This window comes from Dromaius novaehollandiae, chromosome 1, assembly GCF_036370855.1.
Source record: "Dromaius novaehollandiae isolate bDroNov1 chromosome 1, bDroNov1.hap1, whole genome shotgun sequence".
Lineage (NCBI taxonomy): Eukaryota > Metazoa > Chordata > Aves > Casuariiformes > Dromaiidae > Dromaius > Dromaius novaehollandiae.
The window spans coordinates 35,243,277-35,252,177 of record NC_088098.1 but is presented as its reverse complement, the minus strand read 5'-3'; the positions used below and the strand labels follow the sequence as shown (position 1 = coordinate 35,252,177).

The following is an 8,901-nucleotide window of genomic DNA, read 5'->3' as shown; positions in this document are numbered from 1 at the left end:
GTGCGGGGCCACCCCCGGCTCTGCCCGCCGAGTCGTGCCCGCCGCCGCCGCGCCTGCCCGCGGCCTGCGTCCGGCTGCGGCGACACCGCGCCTCAGGGCGCGGCCCGCGGGCCCCGCACCTGGCGACCCAGCGGGGCCGCAACCGCCGCCCCGCCCGGCCGCGCGCGAGGGGGGCGCAACCGCCGCCCGGCCGCGCGCGCGCCTGGGGGCAACCGCCGCCCCGCCCGGGAGCCGCCCCGCCGCCGTGCTCCATTGTGCAGCGGCGGCTCGGGCAGTCCCACCTGCAGGCGGCGGGGAGGGCCGCGCCGGGCCGGGCCGAGGGCGGCCACCGCCGCGCACCTCCCCTTCCCCCAGTCCCTCCCCTCGCCCCTCGCGGCTGTCCCCGGCTGAACCGGGCGAGCCCGCCCCGCTCCTTCCCTCCCGTCCCTCAAGCGCGGGGAGCTCCGCCGCCACCTTTCCTCCCTTCCTCGCTCCCGCGGCGAGGCCGCCGCCCCTCCGCCGCCGGAGCCGCCGCCGCCTCCCCCCGAGCGCGGGTCGCCGCCGCCTCGCCCTGCCATGAGCCCCCCGGCGGCGCAGCGCTGAAGGAGCGGGGGGCGCGCGGGAGCCATGCCGGGCTGGAAGAAGAACATTCCCATCTGCCTGCAAGCCGAGCAGGAGCGAGGTGAGCGCCGGGGCGGGCGGGCACCGGCGCCCGCGGGCAGGCGGGGGCCGCTGCGCGGCCCGCTCTCCCCCTTCCTGCCCCCGGGCCGGCGGCACGGAGGCGGCCGCCCCGCGGGGGCACGGGCCACCCGGCGCCTTCCATCTTGCTCCGCCGCCTCGGCAGGAGCGGGGGCGGCGGCGGCGGGGAGCCGCCAGCGGGCGTCTCGGGGCGGACAGGGCCGCCCCCGCCCCGGCGGCAACTAACTTTTCTCCCCGGTGCCGCCGCCGCAGCGGCCGCCGCCTCCCTCAGGCCTCGGTCGCCGTGGCCAGGGGCACCTGTGTGAGGGGGGGGAGATCTGGGGGGTCGTGGAGCCGGGGGCCGCGCCGCGGGTGGGCCCGGCCCGGCCTGTCCCGCCGCCCGCGGGCGCGGGGGGCCACAGGTGTCCGGTGCGGAGCCGCGGGTCTGGCGCGGCCCCCCGGGAAGGGAGAGCGCTGCCGCCGGGAGAAGCAGCCGTGCACATGCATCCTCCTCCCGCGCCCCTCTGGCACCGGGTGTCCGCCGAGGCAGCCGTGCTTGTGGTTTGGAAATCAATACTGTGAGAAAACGAAGCGTGAATGCTTTCTGCTCACTTTCAAGAGTAAACAGTTATTTATTTTAAATAAAGCAGTGACTTTGTCATTTCCACCAAGAGGACTTCCATCGTCAGAGATTACCGTGTCACTGCTTTGTCGGCAGGCTGTGGGTCAAAGAAAAAAAAACCAAGTACGGTGTTAGCATTTGGGAACTTCAAGGTATACCAGTCGTCTTAAATCTTTGCCATACCCATTGTTAATTCCATGCTACTGTATGGAAGTAGCACTTAAATTTTTGATTGCCCTTCTGTTACGGTATCTAGCAGTATTGCTAGGACCAAAATTCAGCAAACGTTAAAAGCGAGCAGATTTGGTTTGCTCTTTGGAAAAGTATCCTACTCTTACATGGGAGATGGAGGTCCGTTTCAGAACTACTGTACTGCATCTTACAAGTAAATCCTATTCTTAATGTGAAGTTGTTCACAAACATGACATAAAAATAGTAACTGAAATGGGAGCAGGTATTTCAGCTGTGAGAGGCTGGATTTTTAGTCTTTCAGTGTGTACAATCTTTACTAAAAGCTGTGGTCATGCTTTTTTATGTCAAAAGTTGACTTATGTAGTTGAGAAATCACAGAAATAGGGTAGACAACAGTTGTCAAAGCGTGTCATGCTTTTAGAGATGGGGAACTTTAAAAACAGTCTAATCTGGGTATGTCAGAAACTGGGAAGACTTTCATTCTTCATAAAGGTTGTGTCATGAGCTGCATCGTGCAGGCTCGTCTATATTAGAAGAAAACAATGGTAACGTTTTTGCTCTGATGGGTTTTGATGCCACTTAAAATACTGATTTGTGAACAGTTTTTCCATTTTCTCTCTTGCATCTTCATTATGAAGCTGGATAGATTTACATTTTAAATCTCTTATCACTGATGCTTTCCTTCTGTGTATTTCCACTGTGTAAATGAAAAGCTCTTCTGCATCAGAAGTAAGCCATTTCTTTCACAAGTGTGTTTCATTGTATATTGCCCAAGTTTAGCTAGTAACTTAGCAGAATTCCAATTTACTGGAACTTTTCTCCTTTAGACTTAAGAAAAATATTAAATGGTCAAAATAGTTAATCAATGTTGAATTGAATTGTCCTTGAGTATGAGGAATAGATTAAATAAAGCTTTCAGAGTAGCCAGAAAAATGGCCAGTGCCATAATGAAATGAAGGTGCATCTTTAGCTAATGTAGGAGTTTAGTGTGGCATTGAGTTAAAAGGCAATTATAGATACAGTTAAATTCTGGTTCAAAGCCAGTTGTGCTAACATCCCCCTCTGCTGTTTCTAGAAAATATTTCCATACAGTTATTCTGCAGAATGCTTTACATACATTGTGCTATCACAAGACCTTTGTGAATGTAAATGCTATTTTAAACTAACACTGAAGCCGTCTTTTTATGCAGTCAGTTTGTATAATTTGGATATGGAATAATATTGGATATAATACATTTAAAAATTGTATGTCACATACACACCCATACGGGATATAAAAAAGCCATTTATCTATCCATCCCAAATGTCTGTATGTATTGGATATAATACATGCATAGAATATAAAATATTTAATAACAGACAAGAAACATTTCACACATGTATATTTTTGTGTGATTTTTTTTTTTTTTTTTTGTATTCTATGTCTCTGTACTCTGATTGTTTAAATCCAGTGTTTTCTTCTAGTGAGGGGAGCTAGTCTTTATTGCATCCTGTAAACACTGGCAGGACTGAGTAGTGGTGATTTTGCTGTCCTGTGTAACAATATGAAAGTGCTCAGTTAATTTGATGCTGAAGTTTCTTGTTGGTAGGTAGTCCCGAAGCAGGCTATGAAAAAAGCAAAGTCCTCTCCCCCCATGCCCCGAAAGAAGCGAGTAGTTAAATAATACTGGTTCATCTGTGTCCCTCTTGCTGACTTGCCTTTTCAGTCTCAAGCTTAATGTGTCCTCAGTCCACGCCTCTTTCCTGTCACAGCGAACAGTCAGGGTACAGCCTGTGTTGCAAGCCTAGCTGGAGGTGTCGTAGTAGCAGGTTCAAACCAGAAAAGAAGTGTGGTGCTGGAGGAGGTGAGAAAAGCGGGAAGGAAAGGATTTCCCTTTGGTGAACTGTGTGTGTGGTTTGTTACAGACTATCTTACCCCAGGCTTTTCTTCCTCAAACCTCACAGACTTCTTTTCACCTCTCCTTGGGAGCTCTGCTTACTGCACATGTCCATTTATAGAGTTGCTCAGACCTCTTTGTCCTTAGCTGTGGAAAGGGGAAAATTGTGGGAGCTGAGAAATGATGGCTTGAGAGGAAGGCGGGTTTGTTAGAGAGGATCTGTTAGAGGGCTTTGTGGGAGTCTGCATGTGTGGAGTCAAGTGTGCCCCTGAGGCATAGCTGCATAAAAGGCACCCTCGGTATTGATATGCTTGTCTCCATCCAAGCAAATGCAGCATTGCTTTGGGAAGGATTTCAAATGCTGTTGTGTCATCCCGATGCTCAGTCCATCTAGTGCGTCAAAACTAGATAGTGGTGCTAGTGCCAGCAGTGTGTTTCTGGCATTTGAGTTTGACTCTAAAAATTCTCTGCAGAACTTTATTGTTTTGATGTGAAAAGTTGTCCTACAAACAGTGATATGTTGGTGCAGACACAGTGGGTTTGCTCTGAGCGGGGTTACTTTAGTATATCAGTATCCTTGTTTGCCCCTTCCTTGCTTCAGAGCCCCGCATTTGTGTTGAACAGCCCACCTCATAAAGTCTTTAGCTCAGCCTGTCTTTGCGGTCCCTACGAGTCATTTGCTGAAAACACAATGGCATGGGAGTAGAGGTTATCCAGAACCTTGACAAAACCAGCACCTTGCTGATGGAAGTTGGCAGTTTTTACTAAAATGATATAACAGGGATGTGAGCAACACTGTTGGCTCACCTTGGCAAAAATCGATACCCTGAGTGAAGGAGAATAACATGGGTTAAATGTTTCAAGCTTTGCTGGTGTCAGAGAGAGTGCATGCATACATCCATGGTTTAGAATTTGTGGGATCAAATTCATTTTGTTACTGAGAAGGTTGTTGCACTTTGAAATGTCACTGATTCTTTTCCAAAAAGAGTACTTTTAGATATCTTCACTACAGAAATTATGCAGAATACTCGTGACAAATTAAAAAATTGTATTGTGGCTTTTTTTTTTTTTTTTTTTTAAGAGACTAAGACCATATATAAAAATGAAATGGATAGCTGTTTTTTCTGTATTCCACTACCAAAATTATCACAGGGGATCTTCACCTTTACAGGACAGGAATTATGCTCTATGTTGAGTAATATAACTGTAACATATGGCTGATGCGGTAAACCCTGTCATTTCAGAAATGACATGTTAAAACTCACCAGTGTAAGCCTGTGTCATTAAAATTCAGGGTATGTTTCCTCCCCAGATTTTTTGCTTAAGCTGCTAAATCAAATCTTGTTATAAACTACCTAAAACACTTTTTGAGGTGACATCTGAGCAAATACATTGAGAAGGAAAATGTTTTTGGAATTAATTTTATTCAATATTCCTTCCAATCAAGTTAAATGAAGGCATTTTGTGGAACTGCTATTTCAACTTTATAGCTGATAAAGTTTGACAGGAGCACAGAAAAAAACCTACATTTGCATATCTTGCGTGTTTACTGCTGGGCTGCTTGGTATCCCTTAATATATGTAGTTATTAACTTTAAGAATGTGTCCAAGTATATTTTCATCTTGATTAAAAATAGATAAAAAGGTGTTATGCCTTCCACAGTTGTTCTACCTCTAGACTCAGCAGTGTAGCCCACTTAGGTTGAGAAAGAAGGAAAGATATATTTTTATTTTCTGTTCTTCCATCCATCTCCACAATTCTTGCAAATCAGGGAAATTAGGTGAACTTTAAAATTTTAAACCCTGGACTCAAGAAATACATAAATACAAAATTAGCATCTTCTCATGGAAGATGTTCTGGCAACAAGCATTTGTCTCTTCGGTTACTGCTGTGTGAACTTGCCTGCTGATTTTATGCTGGGAGAGAATCAGTTTCTCAGATAAGTGAGAGAGATGGGCCCATAATTGAATTTTATCGTGTATTGTGGCTTAGTAATTCACATCTGATCAACCAAGAGGCCACTTTAACTGAGAGGATATGCTTCAGACTCTTTCCAGTTGCAAGTTAAAATGTATTAGTTTAAAGTTCAGCAGAAGAGGATGAGGGTAACTGTTTACTGCCTTTAAGTTGGGGCCTAATAAGGCAAGAGGGGTCGTCTTTTTCTTGAGCATAAGTGGATCCACAGAAACTAAAGAAAGTGCGAGTTAGAGACTTAGTGTTTGCGTTTAGTTGACTGATTTTTAAACTCTCGAGTGTCAGGAAAGTTTGGGATCGGAAGTATTGTGCAAAGGCTGTCTGTATTTCCTTATCTGTTTTCTTATATCTGTCACATGCCTCCTGAAAAGTTAAAGTATAAACCAGAAGGCAGTAGACATTTGGTAAGGAAAGGATGAGCTTAAACTACAGTGGCAGCCCATAAGAATCAGGACTGGGTATTGAGGGTGAACAGCTGGATTTCAGCTCTGGAGGATGAGGTGCTTGAAAGGATGGTCCCTACCCCAGGAGTGAAGACAGTGCATAGACTTAATTTAGAGTCCAGGTCACCTGGAAGCTGAATTCCTTGATACGTAGAGAGTGAGTGAGTGGAGCACTTGGTTAGTTGTCCTGTCCTGTCCTATCCTTAGTTGCTTAAATTTACAGTGAAGAAGTCATGAATAACAGTGGTAAGGACAAAAATGGAAGGGAATGTCACCATATCTTAGCTGCTGTCATAACAGAAGTAACTGGCTTAACTATAGCTGCCTTCGTGTCCTCTAGTAGCTGCTGAAAAGGTAACTAAACTTCAAATTGGCAAACACTAATAACAAAAAGTGCCCTAATAGCAAAACACTAATTACAAAAGATACGTATTTTGTCCTTGTTTGGGCTTCTGCCTATTTTCATCTCAGTCTGACTGAACCGAGTCTTAGACTTTCTCCTGAGTCTTTCTTCTGAGTCTTGGTCTTACCTCATTTGATAAACTGAATGCTGGCGAAGATGATTTGCTGCTCTGGCCAGGTAGGATAAAATGAAATGATAAAGCTGGTTTTCATCAGCATGCAAAAGACAGACACTGTGGCAACTTCTTCATTCTTTCTCTTAAAACCAGATGGGACCAGGCGGGTTCTAACACACAAATGGAAGTGGCAACAATTGCTCCCTTGTGTCCTTTTAGCATGAAAGGAATCAAGAATAAGTAAACAGCATCTACATCTCTTGTGATCTGCCACAACCAACTTACTGCTGATCATAAAATGCTATTATTAAAATAATTTGACAACTGTCTCAGAATCTTCATGATGATGTGGTCTTCACTGATTGCCAAGAGATGATCATTTAGTGTGTCTGGGCCACAACCAAGTTTTTTCCTCATACAGAAGGAAGATGTGAAATACTGCCGCAAATAAACTATTTTTATTTTTGCAGAGGCAAATATCTTTTGCTAATGTTCATCAAAAATGGAGATTTGGCCTGGGAATTTGCCAGCAATGAGTGATGATTTATTGATCTGCCAGCAAATACTCTAGCTTCCCTCAAAGAACAGCAATATGTTGAATTTGAGGCACTAACAGTAGCTGTCAGTAATGGGCCCAGTTGATTTGCAGGTGCCTGTGAGCCATGAAGGAGATAAGCCCTAAACATGAGTTTTTGATCAAAGTGTTTCCTGTGCGTTGATACTTTAGAGAAAGACATAAGCTGAAACGTGAAAGTTTCAGTGTTAGATCCCTTAGTAATTTGGAGGTAGACAGGTTGTTTTTTTTTTTGTTTTTTTTGTTTTTTGTTTTTTTGAATCTCAGTACATACCTATACAATTTTTGTATGAGTCAAGATTAACTGAGTTACTGCCTCAGCATCCTGTGTGGGGACAGGACAATTCCTTGTTCAGTGTTCAAGTCTGACAAGATGAGCATGACACTGTAAAATTCAGGGAAGAATAATAATATTATAATTAAATAATAGTAATAGTTTTATGTTGGATGCAAGTAATCTTGATTCCTGAATCACCCCACTGATTTTTCCTCCCTTTCTCTTCCAATTGGCACATGCTGTACTAAGTAGCAGGGAAATACAAACGGTTCAGGCGTGTCCTACAGTACAGGGTAACCACATTTTATTGTTCTGAATGATGCCGATCATCTAATGTTTTGAAAAAGTCATTATCAGTGCTAATTTTATTGTTCACTGATTTTGCATCCTTAGTTAGAAACAATGTAATACCAAGTTCTCTGCTTACTACAGTGTTATTTTATGAGACCATGTGAAAGAAAAAAAAACAGGTTAAGCAGGGACTGGCCACTTTGATACTGATACGTATTTTGCGTGGAAGTTTGTCTTGCCTCTCCTTGCAAATGACCACAGGAATCAAGGCAGGTCTGACTGACACAATCTCAATCTTTTTTGTGCAGAGTAGGAATGTTCTTCCATTTCTTGCTCTCTGTGAAAATGACCTCTGGGAAGAGTCTGCAACTGTACAGAGAAAGCTGCAAAGAATATTTTAATAGTTTTACTGTTCTCTTTACATATTGGGACATCTAGAGAATTCCACAGTAGTCTAACTAAATTTTAACTTTTCACTCAAAATTAAATATATTTCGGGGAGTTATGAAATTACATGAAGAAAAAAGAACAATGATGACCGTTCAAAACAAGTGTAAGAAAAACATATTCATAAAATGCTTTTTCACTGGGACCAGACTGAATTTACACTGCCACGATTTTGTGGGACACTATCTGACTATTGTCTAACTGAATGTGAACACTTTCCTTATTAGCAGACAATACTTTGTATATGGTAAAGTATTGTCAGAACATATTCTTGGAGTAGGTATCTTTCTAAGGAAGAAGAGGCACAATGTAACATGCTTGCTTTTGTTTAGTGAGCTGCCTTAAAAAGATTCCTGCTAGGTGAATATACAGTGAGACATGATCTCTCTGTTCCATGGTTTCAATGAGAATTGAAACCAACACAATTAGATTTAACAAACAAAATGAAGAAGAACACAGAAGTTACTGGAGCATGTGTTTAAGTGAGCCAAATCTGAGATCAGTTTTCATGTTTCAAGCTTTTTGTTTCTATGGATATCAATTAGCAAGATACAAATGATATCAGCTCTACTACAGTTGCCTGTGATGGAGTCCAGATGTTCCATGGTCTAACACGTGTTTGTTGTTTAAGCTCTTCTACAGCAGGAGAATATTAGCGAGAAGTTTTTTCAGGCAAACAAGTGAAAAACAGTAACTAGTGATCTTTTATTTATTTATTTTATTTATTCTGCATAGTAACAGCTAACAGTGTGCTAAAACCTTTTACAATGGCCAGAAATGTCTGAGGGATAAATATGACCTGCACAGGCAGGAAGAGTGTACTGGATCCTCCATGGTACACAGTGACTCTGTGTGTGGTTCAGAGTAGCAGTGTTTGCTGAGAAGAGGCCTCACTGGAAGTTGTTATTAAAATATGAGTTATACACCTGTGTTCTCGTTTCTTGTCTGTTTGGATTATAATGTCTGTGGACCAAATCCTATGTCCTTTGTATTGTTATTGAAAAGATGAGTTCATTGCTGCTTTTGTCT

General features: G+C 44.1%; 1 protein-coding gene across 5 annotated transcripts in view; it reads left to right on the top strand.

Moving 5' to 3' along the window:
* The first annotated feature begins 240 nt into the window (after positions 1–240).
* The window catches only part of GRIP1 (glutamate receptor interacting protein 1), a 342,714-nt gene continuing 334,053 nt past the window's right edge, over positions 241–8,901 (top strand). For 2 of the 5 annotated variants that reach the window (XM_064508773.1, XM_064508755.1), the window contains exon 1: positions 241–661. In XM_064508773.1, the coding sequence (XP_064364843.1) occupies positions 607–661 (55 nt within the window). In that variant the 5' untranslated portion in view covers positions 241–606. The remainder of the gene's footprint in view (positions 662–8,901) is intronic. The other 3 variants (XM_064508763.1, XM_064508760.1, XM_064508777.1) reach the window with 2 other exon arrangements.